The 26,272-nt window shown below is 58.2% G+C and overlaps 4 protein-coding genes across 12 annotated transcripts in view; 2 read left to right on the forward strand and 2 right to left on the reverse strand.

Annotated features, from left to right (window-relative positions):
- Positions 1-9,258, reverse strand: part of ZDHHC1 (zDHHC palmitoyltransferase 1) — a 28,400-nt gene extending 19,142 nt beyond the window's left edge. For 2 of the 8 annotated variants that reach the window (XM_083851978.1, XM_083851976.1), the window contains exons 1-2: positions 6,797-7,203; positions 499-717 (exon numbers count right to left, since the gene is read on the reverse strand). In XM_083851978.1, the coding sequence (XP_083708104.1) occupies positions 499-717 (219 nt within the window). In that variant the 5' untranslated portion in view covers positions 6,797-7,203. Of the gene's footprint in view, positions 1-467; positions 718-6,796; positions 7,204-9,137 lie in introns of those variants that run through there. The other 6 variants (XM_083851983.1, XM_083851981.1, XM_083851982.1 and 3 more) reach the window with 4 other exon arrangements.
- LOC310905559 (fibulin-7-like) lies at positions 7,317-15,169 on the reverse strand. Its single transcript, XM_083851993.1, has 10 exons — positions 13,784-15,169; positions 13,426-13,523; positions 12,957-13,113; positions 12,644-12,814; positions 12,318-12,443; positions 12,044-12,166; positions 11,833-11,970; positions 11,588-11,726; positions 8,915-10,807; positions 7,317-8,039 (listed from the first exon to the last, which is right to left on the reverse strand). The coding sequence occupies exons 2-9, from the start codon at positions 13,492-13,494 to the stop codon at positions 10,447-10,449; spliced, it is 1,284 nt and encodes a 427-aa protein (XP_083708119.1). The 5' UTR covers positions 13,495-13,523; positions 13,784-15,169; the 3' UTR covers positions 7,317-8,039; positions 8,915-10,446.
- A 27-nt stretch (positions 15,170-15,196) lies between these two features.
- Positions 15,197-20,299, forward strand: LOC310905558 (C-type lectin domain family 18 member A-like). The gene is made up of 12 exons (XM_083851992.1): positions 15,197-15,446; positions 16,013-16,104; positions 17,071-17,295; positions 17,378-17,475; positions 17,813-17,934; positions 18,023-18,130; positions 18,718-18,810; positions 18,874-18,980; positions 19,116-19,245; positions 19,446-19,542; positions 19,636-19,727; positions 19,846-20,299. The coding sequence occupies exons 1-12, from the start codon at positions 15,338-15,340 to the stop codon at positions 19,881-19,883; spliced, it is 1,311 nt and encodes a 436-aa protein (XP_083708118.1). The 5' UTR covers positions 15,197-15,337; the 3' UTR covers positions 19,884-20,299.
- A 412-nt stretch (positions 20,300-20,711) lies between these two features.
- Positions 20,712-26,135, forward strand: LOC310905563 (RNA-binding Raly-like protein). 2 transcript variants are annotated; one of them, XM_083852002.1, is made up of 7 exons: positions 20,712-20,867; positions 22,852-22,930; positions 24,142-24,189; positions 24,362-24,516; positions 24,706-24,819; positions 24,997-25,154; positions 25,286-26,135. In XM_083852002.1, exons 1-7 carry the CDS (start codon positions 20,831-20,833, stop codon positions 25,322-25,324), a joined length of 630 nt encoding a protein of 209 aa, XP_083708128.1. In that variant the 5' UTR covers positions 20,712-20,830; the 3' UTR covers positions 25,325-26,135. The 2 variants fall into 2 exon arrangements, with proteins under 2 accessions (XP_083708128.1, XP_083708127.1); XM_083852001.1 differs by having other exon boundaries at positions 20,713-20,867; positions 24,139-24,189.
- The last annotated feature ends 137 nt before the right edge of the window (positions 26,136-26,272 follow it).

Here is a 26,272-nt window from a genome sequence, read left to right on the forward strand (position 1 = left end):
ACAGAGGAGAGGAAGAGGCTTCTGGGAAAAGATCAACTGCTTGTTATCACAAGGAACCACACCATAAGATCATACACTTATAAAGCTGCCTTTCAAGACTCGTTCAGTCGGCACAGGAAAGTGAGGCAGCTCATCACGGCAAGGATGTTTGGGGGCTTTTCTTTTCCCTATGACTTCCCTCGAACGCTGCAGCCCACTTGTAGAAAAAGACAAGGCAAAGGAGATGCATAGGCAGGAGTAGACAGCAGAAGAGCTTTGAAGGCAAAGATAGTGAAAGAGAGTGATGAAGGAGGCAAGTAGAATGTTAGTGATCTACCTAAGTAGAGGGACAGAGTGGGTCTCAAAATATGTGTTTTTTAGAGACAAAAGATCACGATTCTGGCTCAGCCGCTTCTCCTATGCTTTATATGCTACCTAACAACATTTTTATATCAAAAAAAACCAACAAACTGTTGATAGTTTATTACAGTTCATGCTCTCCTCTTGACCAAAGGATACGATATAGCCAGCGGGCAGCCAGTGGAGGGGCAGGAGAGGAACGAGGATTCCAAAGCCAACCAGTGCAAAGAAGAGGTACAGCAACCAGGCAATAATCTGGAAAGGGTGCAGAGGCCAGCTCCAGCCATTCCTTCGAGCGCGTTGGACCTGCACCTCAGGAACAGCTTCGCCGAAATTCTCTGGAGCTGTCTTATTAGGAGGCTTATTGCAGATATTCATCTACAGAAATAAAAAAGGGGAAACAAAATATGTGATATAAAAATATGGTTACTGAGCCCTGCTCCTGGAGATATGCTCCAAGAGGATGGACAGAAAGTCCAAGAGACCAAGATAATGCATCGGAGGAAAGATTTCTCTCTGCAACGAGGATTAATAATCTATAGTGACAAAAGGGGAAAAACAATTACACACTCTAAAAGCAAGTGCTAATAGTTGCAAGAAACAATACCTCAAACTTTTAGCTAAGGGAAACTTGCAGGTTTTGCCAGTCTTTTGATGGATCTAGACCAAAATCGAGTAAAAAGAGCATAGGGTGGCAGTCTGGAGACGGAGTATGATATGATCTGTTTGGGGGATGTGTTCATTTCACAAAGCTGTTTTACAGGTGATGGCAAAACACACGCTTTCACCTGTCTCATGTATGCCATATATTCCTTTCAGCTAGTGACAAGAAGTACAGTGAAAGCCAATACCCCCACTGGAGGACAAGGTCTGGAATCGCAACTTTAGCGCTACACAGCACCCAAGAAAACAGAGACCCCTTTGTCAGCAACAAAGGAAGTGGAAAGATTAGTAACTTAAAAAAAAAAAAAAAAGTGAACAAAAAGGGGAAAAGGAGCAGGAATTGCTCATAACGCAACTATAAAGCCAGCTGTTGCTAGAAGAAAAAAACAGAAGGTTACATATGTGAGAAAAATCTCAATTTTCTTCAGACAGGATCTTCTGTGAAGCCATTTTATTCATGATTGCAATGGCGGGTGTCCTGCCAGTTAGGAGCGCATTATAGTAAACAAAGCATAACCTTTTATTCCCTGTTACCTGACACCTGATCACCTCCCCTGTTTCCTCATTGGCTGAGTACTACAGGTTCACAAGCTACTCGACGCTCCTCTACACCATATATGTACAATTTTTTTTTCAACCCTTTAATTTCTCCTTTTTCCTTTTTTTTTTTTTCCCTTTCTTATGTTTTGAGAACTTGTGAGTTCCGCACTCTTGAGTTTTTCCAACAGTAAGGTGCAATATTCTTCTTTGGATGTCACGGGAGATGACAGATACACAATGCTATTATTATTACAATACCAACAAATAGTTGTTTGAGCCAATTCTATTCAGGTAACCATGAAGTTAGTTTCTCCCAAATTTTTTAAGTCCTCAGGAAGTGTCATCTTGATCTACTCTATGTAGGATATTGGTTTTTTGTTGTTTTGTTTTTTCCAAATATTTTTGAGATCAGTCAAATTCATCCCATTCGGTTTACATATATACAGCAACTAGAATTAATTACAGTGCATGCTCCTCCTTATGAGGTTATTAATAAATCTAATACTATTTGATTCTAGAGTACTATTTTTGCAAAGTTATCTAACTTATTTTCTAGTTCTTCAATTATAGCTGAGATATTTAAAATAGCTTTTTCTAATTCACTCACCCCTAACCAAGGTAAAAACCACCTTGCAAAGCTGTGAAATGCTAGAGAATTTTACTAGAGAATTATCTACAGTCCACTTAATTCTGCGTATGGTCTTAAGGGGATTTGGCTTTGTGGGTCTTCAATAATAGTTACATTTGGAATTATTGCTTCCAGGGTGCAAGCTCCCTTCCATCCTAGGGGCAACACCTTCCTGGCTTTATTGCCACATAGCCAGTACCACTCCTTGCCATTTGGGACAGACTATCCGGTTACAGGATTCTCATGTTGTATCTGGTGTGCGTTATGCATATTAGCATTCCCGTGGCTACCATATTCAGTACAATATGGATTATTCCCTATTTCATGGGTACTTCCACACCCAGGGTCGGTAATATTGCCCCCTGAGTTTTCTATCAATGTTGTTTAAAAGGCACCTTTGATAACACAGTATAATGTAGCCAGTATTATGTGTGGGAGCTCAACTTCAAAATCTATTCCTTCCCAGGACTGTGTATGATCTGTCATTTTTAGAAATTCAGAGAATCCAGACACATTTGCTGCTGGAAGTAGCAATCAGGGACAAGGTCTTTTCAATCTTTCTAGGCACTTGGGTGCAAATCCAACAATTATTTCGAGACAGAACTCAAGAGATGTTCTGGATTAACTGGAAATGCTGATTTTTCCCTCCATCCTATCACTAATCCATTTAGAATAGGTATTACTAAGATAAACTTAAAATACATCATTTCTCTGTCTATATATACACCCCTATAATAATTAAGAAATAATAATTAAGAAAAACAATAAAGATCACAAACCAATAAGGATTCTTCCGGTGGGGATTAAATACCCCCCTTTTCTCCCACTTCCAGGGAGTGTTCCCTGGAAACACTCCAATTCCGTGTTCTCATTAATTCATTAAGAATTCTTCTAAGGAGAAGTTAAAGGTTTACGATAGATAGTTTTAACAGTTTTAACCTTAAAAGTCTTTGCTAATGCAGTCTCTCAGGTATCAGGGTTAACTGATGCTTTTACCCAGGTATGAGTCCACCCTTTCTCAGCTATTCTCACTGCCATCCCAGTAGTCAGGAGCACTTGGAACAGTCCATCCCACTAAGGCTGCAGTTTCAATTCTCTCCATGTTCGCATCAGAACCCAACCACCTGCTCGGAATGGAAGGATCAGGACTTCCAAGGGTGGGGTTTGAGCTAATGATCCACGGGTCCTGAGAGATGACAAAGAGGACGACAGCCCGAGCATATAGTTCTTAAGAAAAGCAACTTTTGTCTCGAGTTGAGGTAATTCATTCTCTTTGTCCATGTACAGCAATCCAAATAATATTTCATATGGTGAAACTCCCACATCTTTTCTTGGTGCAGTTTGAATTCGGAGAAGTGCCAAAGGTAAGCACTTCGTTTGGGAAAGCCGAGTTTCCAGAACTTAGTCAATGGCTTCTTTACTGTCTGATCCGCTCCACCCTTCCAAAAGAGGAAGGATGCCAAGGAGTGTGAAATTTCCACTTAATTCCTAGAGTCCACATTAGCCCTTGCAATATTTCTGACATAAAGAGATTTCCTTGATCAGAGTCAGTATTTTCAACAATTCCCTACCTGGGAGTTATTTGTTCCAGAATTACTTCAGTTACTATGTTCACAGTAGCAGATACTGAAGGGAAAGCTTCCATCCACCCTGACAAATGATCTACCAAGACTAGTACGTATTTAAATCTACATACTCTAAAGACTCCTGTAAAATCTACCTGTACATTTTGGAAGTGTTGAATTCCTGGTTCTCGCCTCCCTTTGGGCTGACAGCGCATACTTTTCCTATTTACCTTTTGACATACTACACAACTCCTGCATACTTGTTCAGCCAGAGTATATATATTCCTACACATAAGTATTTCCATAGCACAGCGTCACACATTGCTTGAATTCCCCAATGACCCTCTTGATGTAAAACAGTTAATATTTGCCTCATTAGCGCTTTACTCAGCATTTCTCTCCCGTCAGGGAGTATCTATTTTCCTTTGGACTTCGTGACTCCTAATTCCTTAAGTACTTCTTCCTCTTAAAACTTTTTAGTTCTTTTTAGTTTTGAGTAGGGGTAGCTCAACAATTCCCTGAATCCTCTCTGAATTTATTCTTCACTCTAGATGCCTCTTACTCTTCACACTAGATGCCCTAAATATTTGACTTCTCTTTCTACGAATTTTAATTTATTTTCCAATACTTTCAAGCCCTGTCTTCCCAGAAAGTCGAATAGCTTCTCAGTGGCTTCCTTCACAGCTGTTTTCTCCTGTCCTGATAATAAAAGATCATCCACATATTGTAACAGTAACACCTCCTTTGGAGGTTGGAATTACTCCAAAATTTGTTCTGGAACTTGCCCAAATAAATCGGTGGCCCTGTAAACCCCTGAGGTAAATTTGTCCATCTGTATTGCTGCTTCCGCCCCGTTTCATAGTCTTTCCCCTCAAAGGCAAATATATCTTTGCTCTCAGGATCTGAGAGCACCCCATTAATAACACCATTATTCTAGCCTAACAATTTACTATTTGAATGCCCAATTTCATTAACAAATCCTTCCCCAACAACTCAGCCCCTGCCTCAGGTGCATACAATAATTGCCCAGTGATCATTCTGTCCCTAGTCTCAGCTTGGTGTCCCCAAAAAGTGGCACTGTTATCCCAGCCCCTTCTACCCCCATCACTTTTAGGGTTTGATTAGTTAATTTAAGCCTTGATACTTTACAGGCCAGTAATGACCTTGCTGCCTCAGTGTATTGGGTTCACATGGCAAGGTTCTGATAGCGGGGGGGGGCTGCAGCGGTAGTCCCTGTGGGAAGAATCCAGCAGCTGCCCCATGTTAGATAAGGGCCAGTTTCAGCTGGCTCCATGGGGGCCCACTGCTGCCCAGAGCCAAGCCATGAGCAATGCAGTTTGTGCCTCTGTGAGAGCACATCCAAGAAAAGGAAAAAAAAAATGCTGCACAACAGCAGCTGGGAGAGCGAGGAGTGAGAAACCTCCCTGCAGACACCAAGGTCAGTGCAGGAGCCCTCAAGATACACTTTTTCATGTATCAGGGGGCTAGCTTTCTGAGAAGCCCCAGCTCCCCTATTCTGAATTTGTAACAGCAGTCTCTCCTCCTTCTTCCACTCCAGATACTCCTATTTGAAGTGGCTGGTCTGGCCACACTTAAAACATCTTCTCAAAGCCTGTCCCTACTAGGATTTAGGCTGCAACACAGGTAGCTTTCCTTGTCTGTCCTTCCTTTATCTCCCTTCCTCTCCTTTCCATCCTGGGCCCTCTATCTCCCCCTCTGCCTCTCTCCCCAGTATGCTGTGAATACCATTTGTTTCGCTCTCTGCTTTTCCTTCTCATCTCCCCTCCTGGCATACACCTTCATACTACCTACACTGTTCACTCCATCCTCCCACCTTCTGGAGCTTTTTCTGTGTATCTGGCCAGGCTTTAATCACAAAATGAACTTCAAAGAGCCCTTGGGCTACCAGGTCCTCAGGATTCATCCCTGAGTACTTTCTCATTCTGACCCTGAGTCTCTCATATGATTTCTATGTTGTGGGTTGTTATTATTTCGGTTGGATAAGCGAATGTTTCTGCTCTATTGGAATTACTCTCGGTCCGGGGGGAGGGTGTTAGTTCTTTCCCATTCTTGCATAGCTGCCTGCCGAATCATTCCCCCCCTAAACATTCTTCTCCAGTGAACAACATACTCAAGATTGACATTTCCCTCCCAGGAATAAAAATTAGGCCTTAGAAATGGATTTGACTGTTCTGCTAGGCCCTCAATTAAAGACTTCATTTCCTTCTTAAAACTCCTAACCCCTCTGCTGGTAAGGGGGGAGTGGCACCGGCCCTGCATCAGCCCTGCATGGTCCCGCCGGGACCTCCGCTCCTGCTGTTCCACACTCCCCAGCGCGACTTCTCCAGGGACAGCATCAACTGCGGTCTCTGCCTCCCCTCCTGGAGCAGCTGCCGCTGCCTCAGGTGCAATATTAGGATTATAGGGAGCATAACTTTATTCCTCCTCCAAAAAAGGAGTCTTATTGTTTACATACATTTCAAGCCTGAATTTTCATCAGACCCGTATTTTGGCCAAAATACTGAAGTTCCTTTTATTGGCTTTTTAGGCCGGACAATTACACGATATCTAACAATTTTTAAATATATATATATTTTAAATCTTTTTCCCTAGTTTTTGGGTTGTTTTTCCAAATCCTTATTCTCTCCAAAGGGCTATCTTTAGGCACAATCCTGGGGTCTCCATCCCCACCCTGCTGACTCTTGGAACCCTTGTTCCCCATCTCTTCCTGACGTGCTGCTGTGGACTTTACCATGCACAGGGTACCACGCGCCTTCACCTAGGATGAGGACAGAGGTGGGGTGTACTGCTGAGCACCTCACTTCACTGTGCTCAGGGTACTGTACACCTAAGGGCTCAAGCCACCGAGACTCTTGCTTGTCTCTCTTTTACTTCATCCCTCTCCAGCCGAGGGGACTTCGTTCGTCCCCTCACAGGACTACAGAACCTCGCGGATCGGGACTCCATACTCGCTTTGCACTTAAAGTGCGTCTCATTCACACTCCACACAAGATTCTCCCTGAACCCAACCCAAGGCAAGATATGGTAAAGTTTCCCTTACCTCGGTCCGTGCACGGCTTCCCAGTCCGGGTTATCAGTAGTAATCCCTGTGCCTGTACCCGATCCGGGCTGGACTATGTCTGGGCTGTGTCTGTGTATGTCAGAGCTGGCCTCCCTTCTCCCCAGAGCTTCGCAGAGCCTGTCTTCAGACTAACAGTCTCAGTCCTTTGCCGGCCATACCAAGACGACCCACCACCCCCGACAGGATCGCTGAAAGCAGCGGGGTGCACCTGCCTGTCTGTGGTGGCAAGAAATCTTCGGCAGGTGACAAGATCCCGGACGAGCCCCCAGATTGTGAGAAAAATCTCAAATAATTTTCTTCAGACAGGATCTTCTGTGAAGCTGTTTTATTCGCGATTGCAATGGCGGGCGTCCTGCCAGTTAGGACCGCATTATAGTAAACAAATCATAACCTTTTATTCCCTATTACCCGATGCCTGATCACCTCCCCTGTTTCCTCATTGGCTGGGTACTACAGGTTCACAAGCTACTCAATGCTCCTCTATACCATATATGTACAATTTTTCTTTTTTTTTCAACCCTTTAATTTCTCCTTTTTCTTTTTTTTTCCCTTTCTTATGTTTTGAGAACCTGTGATCTTTGTTTTACTGTTCCCACACTGCTCATCCTGTTTTTCTCAAGCTTCTACTTTATTTTGGAACAGTGAGGCCTTCTACTCTCCACTTATCTACTTAGCATTTCTCCTTATTATGTCTACACAACTACCTTGGAATACAGAAAATTAGTTCTCTACTGCAAAAACACAACTTAGTTTCTCACACATATGCAGGACATCCATGCAGTAAACTGCCAAACTATTTAGCTGTCCTACAACGTCTGGACTGCCAGCATGAGTGAGCAAGATTTAACTGCAAAGATGAGTTACAAACCATAACTCATACTGGAACCATAACTGGAAGGTTCTTGGCGTTTATGTGTTTGCACAACAGCTACAACCTCAGATGCTATTTCAGTTTGTGTTGGATTGTTAGTTGTTGCTCTTTGCTTGCCACCGAGCCAGGGTGAACCTTTAACAAAACCTGCCTTGGTAAAAGAAATACATCAGTTCTTCATTCCCTGGGACAGCAGAGAGTTGGGTTTCTCTGCTTTCAGCTAGTCCCTTTGCACGAGTGTGCTGAAAGATGATGAGGAGGAGGTCTCTGGCTCACTCATGTTGTTTTTGATAACGGTTCCAGTACCAGAGAAATTCCAAAGGGCTGGAAGACAGCAAACATGCCAACGTGCTGAAAGAGCAAGCAAAATGGTTCAGACTTTGGTACACCAACTGTACCATCAGTCCAAGCAAAGATGACTACTGGGGTCAAGTGATAAAGAAGTAGGAGTAAGAATATAAAATAATATAATTTATGCTCATCAGCACAATCTTATGAGCAACCAGTTTGGGAAAAAACAAACAAACTAACTAACTTTGAAGAAATTAGCAATGTCTGCCTACATTCATAGTTCAAATTTCTACATGGCCACTGACTCATCAGTTATGACAAAGTTATTAATAATTCAATATTTTTCTCATTAAGGTTGTTCAAAACTTGCTTGCATTTCACTCTGAGCTACCTGTTACAAAAACTGCTCAGATGACTTGAGAAAACTCCGAGGTTTCTCCTTTCTCCTAAAAAAAGCCTGGCCGCAGAGCCAGGTCCACGCAGACTCTGGAAGCCTTGCTTTGCTGCAAGGCTTTCCTGAGACTGTTTTATAACATCGGGTGTTTTTAAAGTCATCTAGTATTTTTGTACGGTTCTACAGAGAGAAGTTTTCACAGAACTGTGCCTAAAGCTAGTGTAAACTACTTCCTAGCTAAACAGTTCGTAAGACTACAGTCGCCCCACAACTGATTCCTAACAGACTTTCCAGAAACCCAGAAGACACCTGTGTGACGCTGCCCTCAGAAGAGCCAGACCAGTGTTCCTCTTGCCCTTCCCTCACTACTCGAAGGTTTCTCCTGCGGTTATGCGCTGATTATCCACTGACAGTGACGAAAACCACTGTTAAGTGAGGAGGCTGCAGGATAGAGCCTCTCCCTCCCCAGCCCCTCGCATTTCCTCTCCACAGAGAACGCTGAACAATGACAGCAGGGTGCAAGGGCACACTGGGGGCTTACTCGGTCGCCGCTGAGGAGAGGCCACGTATTTGATGCTGGTTATTAACTCGGAGGCCGCAGGTTTCTCTGCTCGCAGCCCCCGAGCGGGTGGACGCGGGGACGGACAAGGCACGCAGCGAGCGGCGAGGCCCAGGGCCTCGGAGGAGGCGGCGAGATGAGACGAGGGCTCCTGCGGAGTCCCAAGCAGCCACGCTGGGGGCCTCCACCACTGCCCGCTCCTCACCTTCTCCCCGCGGAGGCGGCTCCGGGTGGCCCCGCACCCGCCTCATGCCCGGGGACGGGCGGCAGCTCCCGGTGCCTCGGCGGGCTCAGGCCGCTGGGCCCGTCGCCATGGCAATGGCCGGTCTACGGCGGGGCGCAGGCGCCAAGCGGCGCTGGGCGCGTTGCGCTGCAGTGCTGCTGCTTGGCTCCTTACACCTCCCTGAGCCGGCCATGAGGTGTTTTCAGGAGATTTGGCCATGTTTTCACAAAAAACAAGGCTCCCCAGGGTCTGCACTTGACCGGTGAGGCCGGTGGACGGGCCTCCCGCATGGTGCCGTGGCCTCCACCTCCACCGCCTCAGCCCAGCCAGTATCTGGGGAGGCTTCTCCCGTGCCGAGCCCCAGCAGCGGCCCTCAGGTGCTGGCGAGCGGGTGCCCGGCCGGCCCGGAGCACAAGGAGGTCTTTATGAGCTGCCCGTGGGCTGTGCACAGGGGCGGCTTTGTGCGAGGGGCGCCGGCCCGGCGCGGCCGGAGGCTGCCGCCCTCACCCGCTGTCCCCACAGGCCCTCACCACCTCCTCGACCGCCTACCACGGCCCTCACCCCACACAGGACGGATGCAGGGGGTGCAGAGCCTGCCACCGCTTCTGCCTTCGCCACCCATCGCCTTCCCCATGGCAGCAGGTAGGGGGGAGGAACAGCCATAGTGGGGTGAAGCCGGCTGGCACGTGCCCTGCGCGGCTGGGAGCCCTGCTGCCCTCTCCACACCACTTGTGGGTCTGGCACCTGCCAAAGGGGCTGGGCATGAGCCAGACCCCCTGGCTGTGAGCAGCAGGACATTGTGTTCAGCACAGAACGAGGACATCCTTCCTACAGCTGTTTTTATTTTATCGGAGGTTACAAGGCGCAAGGAGCCAGACCTGCACGGCATGTGCAGTCTGCGTGCTCTGCCATGCCCCGTTGCGTGCTGGCGGGCTGCGGTGGCGGAGGTAAGGAGGGCTGGCACAGGTGGGCACGCAGCCTGGTCCCCTTGCAATGCGCATCTCCTGCTGTAACCCCCGTCATGGCCTCTGGGGTTTTCCTTGCAGCCTTAGCAATGAGCGGGATGCCTTCTGCAGTTGCTTTGCCCTAACAGCCGTGAGCAAGCATTGTGGGAGAGGGATTGGAGAATATCATAGAATATCCCAAGTTGGAACGGACCCACAAGGATCACCGAATCCAACTCCTTGGTATGTCTCTAATGGGACAAGAACGGAGGTCACCGAGCTGAACCTGCTCGGTGCCCTGAACAGGGCAGACCCTGGCTTGGCCCCACATCTGCCTCCAGCAGGGATCAGAACTCGTACGGGGACACAAAGGCCGTGACCTTGAAGATGTGCTTGCCCAGCAGCACCTTGCGGGAGAACTCGCTCATCTCCAGCTCCACCTCCAACGTGGCTGGCCCCACCACCGGGCTGGTGAGCACCAGCTCTCCCGTCTGTCGGTCGGAGCGCCGCACAGTGAAGACGCCCTGGCCACGGCCGCCCATGATGGCGAAGCGCAGGCTGTCGCCCACGAAGCGGGTGGTGGACATCTTGAAGAGGACACGGGGCACACTGCGGTTGGCCTGGAGAGGCAGGTAGTGGAAGGAGATGGAGGTGGCAGCCAGGCGGCAGGCTCGGCTGTCCATGGGGCAGGGGTTCCTCTCGCACTGGCTGCCAGGAGACAAGAGGTACCACAACTCAGCACCGTGGTTGGCAGCACTTGGGAGCTGCCTGCTTGCATACAAGCTTATGGTGGCCTTTCAACCACTCTGAGCACCTCCAGCCTCATGTCCTGAGGTGGAGCAACACAAGAAAGCCACATCCAAGGAGGCCCAGCCTCCAAGCTGCGTCCCTGGGCTGGGCATGGGATCTGGAGGCAGATCCGCAGCCTGGTGCAGGGATTCTGCTCTGCCTGGGGTGCTGCAAGAGCTGTGCCAGGCGAGGGGGAAGGAGCCAGCGGGGCCGGCTGTGCTTGGCAGCCGCGCACAAAGCAGTTCAGTCTCGCGAGCAGGACCGGGGGGCTGTTTGCATGATGGATTGCAGCCAGAGGCACTGCACAGACGTACAGAGGAGGGGAAATGGCGTAGTTCCCCCTGGAGTCCTGGGCACCAGCGCTGCTGGCATTTGATTAATGCTCCAGTGAAGCCAGCCTGTAGCACAACTCCCGGACAGAGGTGCTTTGCTCTGGCTGGAGCCCTGAGCACTGTGCAGCGCCTGGATAAAGCCACCTTGTATTTGGGTGCTCCTGCCCACGCCCCCAACCACTGGCATCTCAAAGCCTTTGGCAAGAGTCATACTGGAGCTTGCCAAGCACTCCCTGTTTGACAATTTGCTGCCAGCACTCTCCTTGCTTGCTCCCTGGGTGCTATGATATGATTCTCTGGGCACATGTAGGGCCCATCTCCTCCTTTAAGCGGGTGCAATGCAGCCCACGCCACGCACGGTACTCACAAGCTGGATGTCTTGACATAACTGGTGTTGTGGCGTGGCGGGGGGCACTTGGGGCGCACGCAGCGGTGGCCCCCGAAGGTGTTGATGCAAAGCTCACCGTGGGTGCAGTTGTGCTGGCTCCCGGTGCACTCGTCCACGTCTGCGGTGGCAAAAAGGGGGTGAACGGGGACGGCCCCACACCTCCTGGCTGTGTGGGATGCCCTTTGCCACGGTGAGCACAGGATGCTTGTTGTCCTGGATCTTACCCTCGCAGGTGTTGCGGTCAGCATGGAGCACGTACCCCTGGGGGCAGAGGCAGCGGTAGGAGCCCGGGAGGTTGAGGCAGTCGTGTAGGCAGAGCCGGGTCTGGGGGCTGGGCTGGAAAAGCTGGCACTCATCGACATCTGCGGGGCACAGCAGGGATGGATGTGGGGCAGCCTGTCCCCGACGAACCTTATCCCTCCTCTTCCCCCATACCTTGGCACACGCCTCCAGCTCGCATCTGGAAGCCGGCGTCACAGCTGCAGTGCCGCGAGCCCGGGCGGCCCTCGGCACAACGGGGCTGGCGGCTGAAGGAGGAGTTGCTCAGCGTCACCCAGTCTGTGGGGAGGATGTGGTGTCACCACCAGGGAAGGATGGGATGGGCACAGCATGGCCCCGTGAGCATCCCATCCTCCTCCACCCAGGGGATGTACAGGGCAGCCCTAATTTGAGCCCCTGTCGAGCTCAGGACGGGTCTGAGGGCACCTACAGGCATAGACGGGGCTCTGGCAGCTGGTTCCCGACCAGCCCCGTGGGCACAGGCACGTGTAGCTCTGGTTGCCATCCACGCAGGTCCCACCGTTTGCACATGGGTTGCTGGAACAGTCATCAATACCTGGGGAGAAGGAGCTCATAAATACCACGAGACCAGGGCTGGGGAACTGGGGAAGCCGATCCCTGCCCCTTCCTGCCACCCGGCCCCGCTGGGACACAGCCCCGGTGCCCATCGCGGTGGCCTCTGGGCTGCTCCCTGTGCAGTCCTGTGGCCGGGAGCAGGGCGATGGAGGAGCCGTCCCCGAGCCCGCGCTACTTCACTTCTGCAGAAGGGCTGGGTGCCGCCCCACGTGCGGTTGCGCCGGCAGGTGCGTGTCTCCGAGCCCACCAGCCGAAAACCAGCGTCGCAGACGAAGTGAACGTCGTGGCCCACCCGCACGCTCCGGCCCAGCTTCCGCCCGTTTGCGGGCACTGCCAGCTGCGGACAGGTCTCTGCGGACAGACAGACGGACATGGGTGAGGACGGGACATCACCAGGCTGGAGCCAGCCCCAGTCCCTGGCCCAGAGCTTGGGATCCTTCCACAAGCTTCTCGCTGGGGACTGACCCAGTGCTGTGGGGATGCCGGGCGTTACCGTTGCGCTTGCCGGCCAGCCTCTGGACGCGGCTCTGCAGCGCCGAGAGCTGCTTCTTGAGGCTGCGCGTGCCCTGGAGGTGGGCAGCCTCCTGCGCCGACAGCAGCTTCTGCATCTGCCGCACGGTGCTGAGCACCTGCTGGTGGCTCAGGCACTCCTGGGTGAAGACAAGGTTCTCCCCGTCACCCGCTGGGCTGCACCGTGTCCCCTCCCATGCAAGCAGGCAGTACTTGGGGACGGTTGGGATGCTCTGAGCTCATCTCTCCCCATCCTACTGCGGGGTCTGTCTTTGCTTCTGCATCTGCTCCAACCCCGGCCCCTCTGCCTGGCCCTGCCCTGGTGCTGAGGGAACACCCCGGGTGGGTCTAGCATCCTCCCCGGCAGGGGCTGAGCCCCCAAACCACCCCCATGGCCCGGGGCAGCCCCACGGGTGACGCGTCTGTGCCCATCTTGGGTGCAGGGTCCTTACCTGGGTGCTGCCGAGGGGCAGCTGCGGGACGCACAGGGCCACCCAGGCTGGCAGCAGGACGAGCAGCATCGCGGCGGGGCTGGCTGCTGCCACGCAGGCTGCAAGGACAAGATGCCGGCAGTCCGGTCCTGCCCCGCTCCCCCGGGGCCACCAAAAGAGGACCGAGGTCCCCTCCCCGGTCCAGGCCACCCCGTACTCCTGCGGCCACACCACCAGTGCAGCACTGAGAGACCCCCACCACCGCCCTGGACACCTCCAAGCACCCCCGTGGGTCCCGCAGACACCCCCCCCCCCCCCGCGGTGGCATGGCACCACCACTGCCATGTGGCATCACCCCAAGGCCACCTCACCCACAGACCTGCTGGGCTGTCCCGCGGAGGGACCTGGCCAGGTTTCGGGGGCTCCGGGAGGAGGGATGTGTCCCACGCACCCAGCCCAGCTCGACCCCTTTTGGTCGCTCGCTCGCAGCCTCGCGCTCCTGCTCGTGCGCTCCTCCGCTCGCTGGGATTTATCCTTGGCGCGTGTCTGCGTGCCTGAGTGTTTGTTGGTTTTTCCCCTGCCCAAGCCGTAGGAAAGTTTCCTCTTGGCACCTGCGCTGGCCTCTCCCTTCCCTCTCTGCAGATCAGAGGGTTTGGGGCCTTTCATGTCACACGGGCAGCAGATGCCGGCTTTCCCTGCGGACACGGCGTGCTGCCGCTCACATGGGCCGGCCGGGGCCAGGCGGTGGCTGTCACGGCGCTCGCAGCGCTACCGGTGCACAAAGCGCACAGGGGTGTGCGGGATGAGGCCGATCCGGTGTGTTTGACAGGCACGGGGAAGGCTCCTGGGACAAGGGGTGGCTTTGGGGTCTGCATCAGGGCGGAGGGGGGAGCCAGGCTTCACTGCAGGCTGGGGTTGGGTTAGCATTAGGGTCGGCATCAACATCAGGGTGTGGGTTGATGTTAGGGTCAGGGTTAGGGTTGGGATGCTCCCAGACTGTCCCGCATGGGAAGGACCGGCCTCACTTGACCCCAGAGGAGGGGGAATGGCAGTGGGTGACTGTCCCCTGGCCACCCCTGAGGCTGGAAGCCCAGGAAGGTGCCATCAGGCTGCGACATGGAGCTCCAGCATCACCCCTCGCTGCAGGAGCCAGGACGAGAGGGGAGCGAGAACTGCGGCAGCAGCATGGGGGACACGGGCTGGTCTCTGGGCTGGGCTGTGGGGGGCTCGGCCCCTCCCCACACCCCGAGCTGGCTGACGCTGCTGGTGGGGGTGTCACCACTGGATGTGTGCAGGGGCTGTGCAGGACACCAACGGGCTGCGTTAGCCCCTTGCTTTTGGGGGCTCACTGTGATGGGGCTCAGACATTTCCCCGTACCAAGGGGTCCCCCCCAAGCTGGGGCAGATCCCCCGCAGCAGAGCCCCCTGTCCAACCCCAAGCATCTCTCCCGCTGCTGCCCACCCCGTATCCACGCTGCCCAGCTCGCCGGAGCGGGAATTTGGCTTCGTGCCCACGGCTCCCTCCCTGGTGGTGTGCATTACCTCCCCGGCATGTTTAATTCATGGGGCAGGAAGAAAGCAAGCAGTGGGGTTGGGGGGGCGATGCCGCCGTCCCCCAGCCCATGGCATCCTGTCTTTGCTGCCCATCCTGTCCCCAGGACGGTGGCGGGGCTGGGACCGAGCCCCCCATTTGCATCCACCCCATGTGCTCGGCGGAGGGGCCCCTGAGCTGTCTCCACCGCCCGCGTCTGTTTTGACAGAGCTATTACTCACCCGTCAACCTTTTGTTCAGGCTGACCAGCAGTGCCTGTCTGAAGTCCTGAATAGGATCAAATCTTGGAAGCAGACACACAGGCACGCAGGACCAGCTCGTCCCTCCCCAAATCCTCCTTTCCCTCCCAAATCTTCCCTTCTGTGAGAGTGGCTGCGGGGCATGGAGGACGGCAGGGGTCCGGCCGGCTGGCTCCTGGTGCTGCTGGCCTGCCTGGCCTGGAGGGCGGGCGAGACGGAGAAGCTGTCCCCGCTGGCTCCGGGGCCCCGAGGTAACGAGGAGAGGGGACAGGGGGGGGCACTGCCCACGGCAGGGCTGGGGGGCAGCTTGGGGAGCCCTGAGCATCGTCCCTAAGGGGACAGGGTGGATGTTCCCCAGTCCCGTCCCTAACCAGGTGCTCCCCAGGAGGGCAGGGGTCTGGGGTGGTGATGGGGACATGGGGCTGGTGGTGGGGACATGGGGCTCATGCAGGGGACACGGGACTGATAATAGGGACATGGGGCTAGTGATGGGGGTGTGGGGCTGGTGGTGGGGACCCAGGCACAGCGATGGGAGCTCGGGGCTGGCAACAGGTCCATCCCAGAGGGAGGCAGCGCGGTGTCAGACACCCCCATGCCATCTGGGGACCCGGCGCATTCCCGGTGGTCTCGCCTCCCCCTGCCCGGCCCCTGTCCCCTTTGTGCTCCTGCCCAAAAGCGCTTCCTTCGCTCCCCTCCGGTCTCCATGGAGACCCGGGCGCCTTCCCCATATCCCCGGCTGCCGCACGGGACCGGCCGCGGCGGGGGCACCCGCTCGGCCCCCCAGCCCCAGCCCCCGGCCGCCCCTCGCCCTCCGCAGCTCTCAGCACGAAGGAGACCTTCCTGGTGCTCTCGCTGCACAACAAGCTGAGGAGCAAAGTGCAGCCGCCCGCTGCCAACATGCAGAAGCTGGTGAGTGCCCCACCTGACTCTGCCAGCCCAGCGCACACCAAGGGCTGGTCTCCCGGGGTCCCCAATGTCACGTGATGGTCCTCTGATGTCTCCTGATACTTGCTCGACATCTCCTGGTGGTCGCCCATCATCTGGTGGTCCCCAGTCATCTCCTGGTGGTGCCCAAGTCACCAAACATCCACTGCTTGTTCCCAGTCACCTCCTGATGGTCCCCAATCACCTCTTGGTGGTTGCCCAACATCCCCTGGTGGTCCCCAGTCATCCCCTGGTGATCAGCCATGGTCCCCAATGGCTGTGATGGTCCCCAGTCACCTCCTTGTTGTTTCCCAACAACTCCTGGTGGTCCCCAGTCACCTCTTGGTTGTTCAGCATCCCCTGGTGGTCCCCAGTCACCTCCTGGTAGTCCCCAATCATCCCCTGGTGGTCAGTCATGTCCTGGTGGTCCCCAGTCATCTCCTGATGGTTGCACAACATCCCCCGGTGGTCCCCAGTCATCCCCTGGTCCCCAGTCACCTCTTGGTGGTCCCCAGTCGTCTCCCGATAGTTGCCCAACATCCCCTGGTGGTCCCCAGTCACCTCTTGGTGGTCCCCAGTCATCCTCTGGTGGTCAGTCATGCCCTGGTGGTCCCCAGTCATCTCCCAATGGTTGCCCAACATCCCCTGGTGGTCCCCAGTCACGTCTTGGTGGTCCCCAGTCATCTCCCAATGGTTGCCCAACATCCCCCGGTGGTCCCCAGTCACCTCTTGGTGGTCCCCAGTCATCTGATGGTTGCCCAACATCCCCCGGTGGTCCCCAGTCACCTCTTGGTGGTCCCCAGTCATCTCCTGATGGTTGCCCAACATCCCCCGGTGGTTCCCAGTCACCTCCTGGTGGTTGTCCAGCACCCCCCGCTGGTCCCCCATCATCCCCTGGGTGCCTCCACGATGCCCCCCCCCACCAGTGCCCCCAGCCCGCTGTCCCAGCAGGAGTGGAGCGAGGAGCTGGCGCAGCTGGCGGTGGCGCGGGTGGCCGGCTGCCTGGCAGCCCCCGCTCCCCCGCCAGCCCCACAGCTGGGCTGGAGCGAGACCCTGCTCCCGGAGGGCGCCGGGGGCTTCGCCGAGCTGCTGGAGCGCTGGTTCGCCGAGGGCCGCCGCTACGACTACGGGGCGGCGCGCTGCGCCGGCAACGCCACCTGCCGCCATTACACGCAGGTGGGGCGAGGCGTGAGGGCGGGTGGGCGGTCGGGCGGGCGGCCGGGGGTGGCGGCGTGTGACGGCGGCGCCTCTCCTTCAGCTGGTGTGGGCGACGTCGGGGCGGGTGGGCTGCGGCAGGCAGCTCTGCGCCGGGAGCCGGGGCCGCAGCCAGGCCTTCGCCTGCGCCTACTGGCCGGGGTAAGGGGCCGGGGGCGGAGCCTGGGGAGGGGCGGGGCTACGGTGGGAGGGGCCTGGGTGGGCGGGGCCTGGGTGGGCGGGGCCTGGGTGGGGTGGGCGGGGTTTGTGTCGACAGGGGGCGGGGCATGTAGTGTGGGCGGGGCTTCGTGTTTTAGGGGCGGGGCGGAGTCAGTGTGGGCGGGGCCTAGCCCCCAGAAGTAGGCGTGGCTTGGCACCGTGGGTGCTCTCACTCCACGAGGGGGCGTGGCTTGGGTCGAGTGGGCGTGGCCACCCGGTTGTGGGTGTGGTCGTGGGCGGGGCTTGTTGTGGCCCCGCCCCCAGCCGCCTCCCTGGGCAGGGGCAACTGGGAGCTGTCCGGGGCGCCCATCGCCCCCTACCAGCGCGGGCCCTGGTGCTCGCTCTGCACCGCCGGCCTCTCCGGCTGCTTCAAGTCCTGGGACCACGGCGGCGGGCTCTGCGGTGAGTCCCCGCGCACCCCCCGGACAGCGGCCCCCGCCCGGCCGTGCCCAGCCCCTGAGCGCCGCGTGCCTCCCGTCTGCCCACCCAGAGGTCCCCAGGAACCCGTGCCGCATGAGCTGCAGGAACGGCGGGCACCTCAACGTCAGCACCTGCCGGTGCCACTGTCCCCCCGGCTACACGGGACGCTACTGCCAAGGTGAGCGCCTGCTGGCGTGGACGAGGACGAGCTGGATGCCGGCAGCACGAGGCAGGCGTGTGAGCAGTGCACACACGTGTGCTCAGTGTGTGCGTGGGGTGAGTGCGGTGCTCGGGAGTGAGCGGTGCATGGGTGTGCACGGCCGGTTGCAGCGCGCGGGGCGTGCATGTGCAAGGTTAGCACACGGCGTGCGCACTTGGTTCCCTGTGTGCATGCTCGTTGCAGCACGTGCGTGTGCATGGCTGGTGCTGCGTGTGAGCGGTTGGTGCCGTGCATGCAAGTGCATGGTGCAGTGCGCACGTGTCCATGGTCGGTGCGGTGCATGCATGGGTACGGTTGGTGCAGTACACGTGTGTGCACAGCTGGCGCAGTGCAGGCACGGTTGGCGCAGTGCATGCCTCGTTGCAATGTGTGCATGTGCATGTTTGCTGCTGTGCATGTGTGTGCATGGGCCATGCAGTGCCCATAGCCTGCTTGCTGTGTGTGCGCGCAGTAGTGCAGCATGTGTGTGTGCAGCACACGGGCAAGGGAGGACGGTTCTGGGGCTGGCTGCCCCGTGGCGACCTCATTCTGTGCCTTTTTGGCAGTGCGGTGCAGCGTGCGGTGCCTCCACGGGAAGTTCAGGCAGGAGGAGTGCTCCTGCCTCTGTGACGCTGGCTACGGCGGCGCTGAGTGCGGTGGTGAGTGGGGGCTGCCCTGAGGCCGGGGGGGGTGTCCCTGGTGCCGCTGACCTGTGCCCGCAGCCAGGGTCCGGTTCCCCTTCCACACCTGCGACGTGACAATTGATGGCAACTGCTTCATGGTGTCCCCCGAGGCCGACACGTACTACGGAGCCAAGGCCAAGTGCCAGGTGAGCCCCGTCCCTCCTAAAACGTCCCAAAGCCCCATGGCTCAGTCTATGGTGGTCACATGTGGACCCCAAGCCTGTGCTGGGACGCAGAGGAGCAGGTCTGAGACATCCGCTGCCTCCGTGGCTTCCCTCCAGGAGAAAGGGGCCATGCTGGCCCAAGTCAGCAATCAGAAGGTGCAGGACATCCTGGCCTTCTTCCTCAGCCGCCTGGAGAGCAGCAACAGGGTGACGGACACCGACTTCGAGACTCAAAACTTCTGGATTGGTGAGTCCTGGCAGGGTGCTGCTGGACATCCCACCTGTCTAATGGACATCCCACCCCTCTAATGGACATCCCACCCCTCTAATGGGCATCCCACCCCTCTAATGGACATCCCACCCCTCTAATGGACATCCCACCCCTCTAATGGACATCGCACCCCTCTAACGCCTCTAATGGACATCCCACCCCGCTGGCTCCCCCAGGTCTCACCTACAAGACGTCCAAGGCTTCGTTCCGCTGGGACACGGGCGAGCCTTCCACCTTCACCAGCTTTGCTTTCGGGCAGCCGGACAACCAGGGGTAGGTGCCCACCGGTGATCCAGCCCCTCCAACTCCCGCAGGAGATGTGGTGACCTCGGTGCCCCCACCCTGTCCCTCTCCTCTCCCGCACAGGTTCGGGAACTGCGTGGAGATGCAGGCATCAGCCGCTTTCAACTGGAACGACCAGCGCTGCAAGACCCGGAACCGGTACCTCTGCCAGTTCGGTGAGCGTGTGGCCGCAGCCCCTGGGTCTCCTCTGTCCCGTTTGTGTGGCCGGGAGCATCCCGATAGAGGTGCCACCTTCAGGGCAGTGGGGAACGCTGACTCCATTTCCCATTGCAGCCCAGGAGCACATTTCCCAGTGGCAGCAGGACCCCTGAGCAGGCAGCCCCGGGCTGTGCCCCCTGCCCACCGTGCGGGCATCTCCAGCACCAGCTGGGGACGGGGACAGGGGACAAGCGTGGCACTGGGACTGGCCGAGAAGGGCGCACGCTGTGCATGAGCATCCCAGATGTGGCGTCATCTGCTCCTCGCCTTCCTCTGTCGACAACCACCAGGGCAAGAAGACGCCCAGCCTGGGACAGCTTAAACTGGTGGCCGGGCTGTGTCCAGCGAGGAGCCGAGCGGGGCCCCTGGGTGACGCACACCTTGGCGTGGCTCGGTGTGAGGGCCGGGCTCGGCGTGGGGCCGCCTGCAGCAGGACACGGGCGTCACCACGAAGCCACCAGCCTGGCGCCGCGGGTCCCCTGCCACCAGCCGGGTGGATAACAAAGACCTCTCTCCATTCGGAAGAGCCCTTTTGTCTCCTTGTCCCTTTTTGTCTCGGCCACGGCCCCCGTCCTGCCCACGCTGCCTCCCGCTGCGCCCAGGGGCTCACGCTTGGCTCCTGCTCAGTGTCCCCAGCGGGTCCCAGCGGCCGTGGCGGGGACACGGGGACACGGCGGCAGGGTGGGATGGGGCCGGACCGCGGGGCTACGAGGGTCCTGCAGAGGATGGGGGGGGTCCTGCGGAGGCCAGAAGCGCCCCCCAGGACGGGGCACGTCCCCTGGGAAGGGGCCGGCACCGGGCGTCTCCCCGCGGCGCACGGGACGCGGGGCGCACGGAGACCGCGGAGCCTCCCCCGGCGGGGCTCGGGGGGGCTCCGGCAGCGGAGGCAGCTCGGAACCGGGGGGGGGCGGTTGTCGCCCACCCCCGCCCGCCCCCGCCGTGGTTCGCCCCGCTCCCCCTGCCGTCGGCGGCGTGGTACGGCCCGGGGGCGGCGCGCTCGGCCCGGAGCCGCTCGGGGGGGGCCGTGCCGGGCCGTGCCGGGCCGGGCTCCGGCGGGGCCATGAGCGCGGCGGGCGGGCGGGACGCCTGCTGGAGATGTGAGTACCGGGCACCGGGCGGCTGGCGGGGACGGGGGGGCCGCGGGGAAGGTGCGCGGCCCGGCCCCGGCACAGCCCCGGCCAGGGATGCTCGCTGGCGGCGGGATGCTCCGCGCAACGGCGGCGTCCTCCCGGAGCCGCACCGCGACGTCCCCGCTCCTCCCCCGGAACGGGGCTGGGGCTCCGCCACCGGGGGGCCTCCCGTGACCCGTTCCCCAGTGCCTGTCCCTCCCCAGGACGAGGATGTCCCCTGGTACCGGGATGTCCCCATCCCATCACCCCCGGGACAGGGATGTCCAGTGGTAGCGGGATGTCCCCGTGCCACATCACCCCCGGGACAGGGGCGTCCCCTGGTACCGGGATGTCCCTGGCTCATCACCCCCAGGACAGGGATGACCCCTGGTACCGGCATGTCCCTGTGCCATCACCTGCAGGACAGGGATGTCCCCTAGTACTGGGATGTCCCCATGCCATCACCCCCAGGCCAAGGACATCCCCACCAGTTTGGGGCAGGAGCCCCAGCACAGGACCAGTGTCCCAGGGGTGATGGAGCCCTTCTGGCTCTGGTCTCCTGTCCTGATTGACCCCCTCAGTTTGTCACGGGCCACCACAGGGAGCAGAGCACCCACCAACACCCCCTGCATGCCGCTCACACACGGCTCCATGCAAGGTGTCGAGCTGCTGGGGGCCGGGGCACAAGCCACGAGGGGCTGCTGGGGGCATGGGTTAGGCTGGGGGTCATGCTAAAAGCAAGCAGTGCATCAGTGGAGTGAGTCCTATGGGAGCCACCCGCATCGCTGGGAGTCACCTGTGGGACAGCTGGTGGTGGTTACGGTGCCGGTGACGCCCGTGGGACAGCTGGTGGTGGTTACGGTGCTGGTGACCATGCAAGAGGGAGAACTCAACACAGCCACCAGCTCCTATCCCAGGGGTTTAGGATCCTCCAGCCTGTGCCTCCCTCCAGGATCCGGGCTTTTTTTGCTCTTCTTTGACTCTTTCCTAAGCCCTCAACCCATTACCCGTCACGGCGTGGGAAAGCAAACGTAACCCCAGGGCTGCAGGGGAGGAAGCCGAGTGGATCCTGGCGATTGCCACCTCGCCACCCGGCTCCAACCCAAGCGCGGGAGGTGGGAAGCCAGCAGTGAGCACCCGGGGAGGAATCGTGCCGCGAGCAACACGGGGAGCGGTTGTAATGAGGAGAGCTCTGCCAGGAGATTTCACGTTGTTCCTCCAGCCAAAATCACAACATTAAATCTATCTCGATGTTAGTAAGGGGCTGCATCGATGGCCCTCAAGGATATACTCCTGATGGAAGCTGGCTTTAAATGGACTTTACACGGCTGGGAACTGGCTGCGGAGCTGCAAAGAGACGGAGCTGGGAGCGGAGCCTCGGTGCTGGGGGAGAGGACGAGCACGGGGCGAGGAGACGCCCATCGGTGACCTCCTGGTGAAGCCCCCAGGAATTAGTGGATGTCAGGAAATGCGGCAGCCCCCTGGTGCCCAGTACAGCTCTGGGCACATCTGGGCTGAGGCCGGTGGCAGCACATCTGGGGACAGGCGTGGAGCACCTCATGAAGCCGTGGGCTCCTTCGGGAGCGTGAACCACCCGGGTGCTGCGTCCCCATCATCGGCTTCCAGCCTGCTCCGGGGCGCTCCGAAAAATGCCTAAATTCGTTGTCAGGCAGATTCACCACAGCAGGGGGACACATCTGCGGGGGTTAATTACCCTCATCGCCAGAGCTGCTTCCTAATGGGAATGGTTGGGGCTCGTGGGGCCTGCGGGGTGTCCGCAGGAAGGGGCTGCTGCAGGGGCAGCCGGGGTGGTCCCCGTCCTCCTGCTGCTTCTCGGGGGGTTTGGCTTGGAGGGAGCTGGTGGCTGCGACACAGACGCTGAAAGCTTCAGCAAGAGAGGAGCCGTCCGGCAGGGCTCCCGGTTCTCGTTCTGTTTTCGCACTGCTCATTCCCCTGCTCTCTCTCCCCTCAGATCTGGACATGGCCAGGGAAGCCAAGCCGAGCCGGGCCAGGCTGGGCCAGAAGAGGCAGCACAGCAGCAGCCTGTACCAGTGAGTGCCGTGGCGTGGTGGGGAGCGGTGGGGGGGGCATGGAAGTGGTGGGAGCTCCTCTTCCTCTCCCTCTCCAATCCTTCTGCATGCCCTTGGTTGTGGATGCTCACCTGGCTCCATAGGATGTCCCTACCCTGTCCCCATGGGCACCTCCCTAACCCTAACCCCAACCCTAACCCTCCTCACCGAGGGTCTGAGGCTTCTTCCGCCCAGGAGAAGAGAAGATCCCTGTGGTCTCCACGTGGTTGCAGTTTGGGCTTTTAAGTGAGGTCCCCTGGGGGACAGGTGCCCAAGCAGAGATCTGGGGGGCATGGTGTCCTACCCACGGGGGGCTGGGGGCCACCAGCAGGAGGGCAGGTCCCTGTTCTTGTGTGTGTTCAGCTCCTGGGCTCCGCAGGGACCCTCATCCCTGCTGGTTGCCACACCGGCACGTGGCACAGAGGGGACCAGAGCCGGCACCGGGCTCTGTCTCTCGTTAGAGAGCTTCTGGATTGAATTAATTGCTCTGCCCGTTGCCATGGCGCCGGGGCCATGCAGGGATGCAGCACTGGCAGGGCAGGGACCGCGGTCCCCGTGGCTGCTGGAGCACGGCAGCCACTGCATCGCTCTTCCCGCGGGATGCTCTGAGGAGCCGCGCTCGTCCACGCCAAAGCCCATCTCAGGGTCACACTGCAAAGCGAGGCCAGCACGTGGCGAGCCGGTGACCGCGCGCGTCCGGCTTCGTGCATAGAAATGGCAGGAGGCACACCGCGGGTCCCGGGGCGCTCCTTCCTCCCCCGCCGGACACGGTGCCCTTGTGGCAGCAAGGGACACAGCGCAGGTGCCCGAGGCTGCTGTGGCAGTGGCGATGCTCTGAGCTTTGTCTCACCTCGTGTGAGGCTTAATCCAGCGCTCATCGACTCCACGAGAGCTGAAGCGGCAAAATGAGCATCAGCACCTTTCCTCCTCCGCAGCGCGTGATTTATTGCCAGCGTGTCGGCTGCCCGCGCGGGAGGCAGTTCGATGACAGATCGCCTCTTAATTTGGAGCTGAGCGAGCCATCGGCGTGCTCCTGGAGCCAGGGACTGTGAAATTCAACATCAGCCAGCTCCAAATCCAGAGCCCCAACCGCAGAGCCCTCTCCCGGGGATGGGGACACACGGTGGGCAGCTGTCCCTGCCCTGCGGTGCCACAGCTGGTGACTTGCTGTCCTCTGTCCCCTCCCGCAGCAGTAACTGTGACCTGGACTACGATCTCTACAGGGACGACTTCCCGTACCGGTGAGCGTGGCGGCACAAAGCGGGGGGCCCAGGCGGGCAGCCCCTGCACCCGTTCTCCCACCTCTGGCAGAGGCTGCGCTGCCCTCAAGCAGCACCCGTGCCGGGGCTGTGCCAGTCATTGGGGTGGGGGCAGCGTTTTTATGCTCACGCTGCTGGTTTTGTACCCTCGCAGGGTGTACGAGTACCAGAAGATCCCACCCCTCATTAACCGCATCCCCGTCAAGGCCAGGAGAACTCACGCAGGAGCAGGAGGCAAAAGCAGCCCGAGCCCCCAGCCCGGGGCGCGGAGCAGCAGCAGCAGCAGCTCCACGGGGACACGGACAAAACGTGAGCGGGACGCGGTGGCTGGGCTGGAGGGGAAGCGCTGGGTCCTGCGGGAGGGGGCGAGCCGGGGAGCCTGGCTGCGTGCACCTCGGTGCATTGCAGCAGTGCCTGTGCCCACACATCTTGCTCGGTGCTAACCTCATTGCTACAAGGCGCGGGGTGGGATCCCTAAAAAGCTCCTCTCGCCCGCAGTGCGAGCCGAGGAGCTGCACTCCATCAAGGGGGAGCTGAGCCAGATCAAGGCGCAGGTGGACAGCCTGCTGGAGAGCCTGGACCGCATGGACCAGCGGAGAGAGCGGCTCTCGGGTGAGGGATGCTGCCTGCCCCGGACTCAGCCAGGTCCAAACCCCGCTGAGACGTTCCCTACACCGGTCCCCTCCCCTCGTCCCCTTTGGTGCCATGGGGCTTTGCCCCCTGCCCTGTGAGCACGGGGCTGGTGCTCTGCACGGGCACGCCGAGCTCCCACCATCCCTGTCCCCGCAGGGTGCAAGGAGAGTGAGAAGAAGAGGGCGGAGGTGGGCGCAGCGTCGCCGTCCCCGGTGGGAGAGGGCTCCCGGGGCAAGGAGGGGACAGGAGGGGACGGGCGCAGTGACCTGCGCACCATCGACAGCGCGGAGGAGAGCACGGACACAGAGGAGACGGTAAGGCGGGGGCCAGCTGCCTTCCCCCAACTCCCTGCTTTGCCAAAACCGGGTCCTGGTGGGCTCTGGAAGGGACGCTCCGTGCTCCCTGGGGTGCACCCGAGGACCCCACTCTGCTTTTCTCCTTGCAGATGAAAACGCACATCTCGGACCCCGAGGGGAGCCACTAGACGGACTGGGTATGCTGGAGCCTTCCCGGTGTGCCAGCAGCTCCTGTCTTGTGTCCGTCTTTCTTTCGAGGCTTCCAGCTCGTGCCACGCTGGTGCCAGGTGCCCGCTCCCAGCACTCACGTCCCCTGCCATGGTGCCAGCAGCCCCGTGTCCCACCCTGGCCAGCCACGGTGAGAGAAGTCTGTGTTTGAGTGCGCTTTGGGTTTGTTTTTGGTTTTTTTGTTCCTCCTGTTTTCCAGCTAGGGATAAGTACACAGGGAAGGGAGGGTTGGAGGGCAGAAGGCCCATGTCCCGAAGGAGCAGCAGCCTGGAGCAGAAATCCACGGTGTCCTCCTTCCTTGGATAAAGTGTCCCATACACACCGGTCACATCCCGAGCCCTTGCCCCCCAGGCGTGCCCCCAGCTGCCTGCACACTCGAGGGTGGGCTCATGCTGCTGGAGGTGACCGCCCTAAAGAGGAACCAGAGGGGCTCTCAGCACAGCACAAAGCCACAGCCCCGTGCCACCAGCGCCATGGCACAGGGCCCGGCGGCTCCCAGTCGCCCGTGCTCACAACTGGGTTTTCCTTACTGGTTCCCCAAGGACTCCCTCCGCGCTCCTGTCGGCAGGACGGAGCCTCTGCCCCGGGAAGTCGCGCCCCCAGCCCCACTCCCCCCGTCCCGCAGAGCTGTGCCACGTGTCCGTGTCCCTCGTTTCTAGGTCGTCCTTCTCGCTGGTAGGAAGTTGTTCTGTATCTCTAATTTGCTCCGGTAAAAGAGTGTATTGTGTTGGAAAGGAAAAAAAAAATAAAATTTGTATTTCTTTTCTCTGGTTATTTGACTCCGAGGTGGTTTTTTACCGCTTTAGGTGTGTCTGAGAGCTGCTGCAGCTGGAGCTGGGCTCTGCAGGGGGCCGGGCGCTTTGGGTAAGCAGCCAGCACCGCACGCAGCGTGGCCGAATCCAGCTGCT

The sequence above is a fragment of the Anser anser genome (genome assembly GCF_964211835.1).
Source record: "Anser anser genome assembly, chromosome: 11".
In the NCBI taxonomy this organism is placed as follows: Eukaryota; Metazoa; Chordata; class Aves; order Anseriformes; family Anatidae; genus Anser; species Anser anser.

Coding starts and splice junctions, on each gene's coding strand:
- LOC310905559 (XM_083851993.1), bottom strand. CDS start 13,494: ATGCTGCTCGTCCTGCTGCCAGCCTGGGTGGCCCTGTGCGTCCCGCAG. Junction 13,114..13,425: donor TGCCCCTCGGCAGCACCCAG/GTAAGGACCCTG, acceptor GTCTTCACCCAG/GAGTGCCTGAGCCACCAGCA. Junction 11,971..12,043: donor AGCTGGAGGCGTGTGCCAAG/GTATGGGGGAAG, acceptor TGTGCCCCGCAG/ATGTCGATGAGTGCCAGCTT.
- LOC310905558 (XM_083851992.1), top strand. CDS start 15,338: ATGGAGGACGGCAGGGGTCCGGCCGGCTGGCTCCTGGTGCTGCTGGCC. Junction 17,296..17,377: donor CCTGCCGCCATTACACGCAG/GTGGGGCGAGGC, acceptor CCTCTCCTTCAG/CTGGTGTGGGCGACGTCGGG. Junction 17,476..17,812: donor GCCTGCGCCTACTGGCCGGG/GTAAGGGGCCGG, acceptor CTCCCTGGGCAG/GGGCAACTGGGAGCTGTCCG.
- LOC310905563 (XM_083852001.1), top strand. CDS start 20,831: ATGAGCGCGGCGGGCGGGCGGGACGCCTGCTGGAGAT. Junction 20,868..22,851: donor GCGGGACGCCTGCTGGAGAT/GTGAGTACCGGG, acceptor CTCTCCCCTCAG/ATCTGGACATGGCCAGGGAA. Junction 24,517..24,705: donor CACGGGGACACGGACAAAAC/GTGAGCGGGACG, acceptor TCTCGCCCGCAG/TGCGAGCCGAGGAGCTGCAC.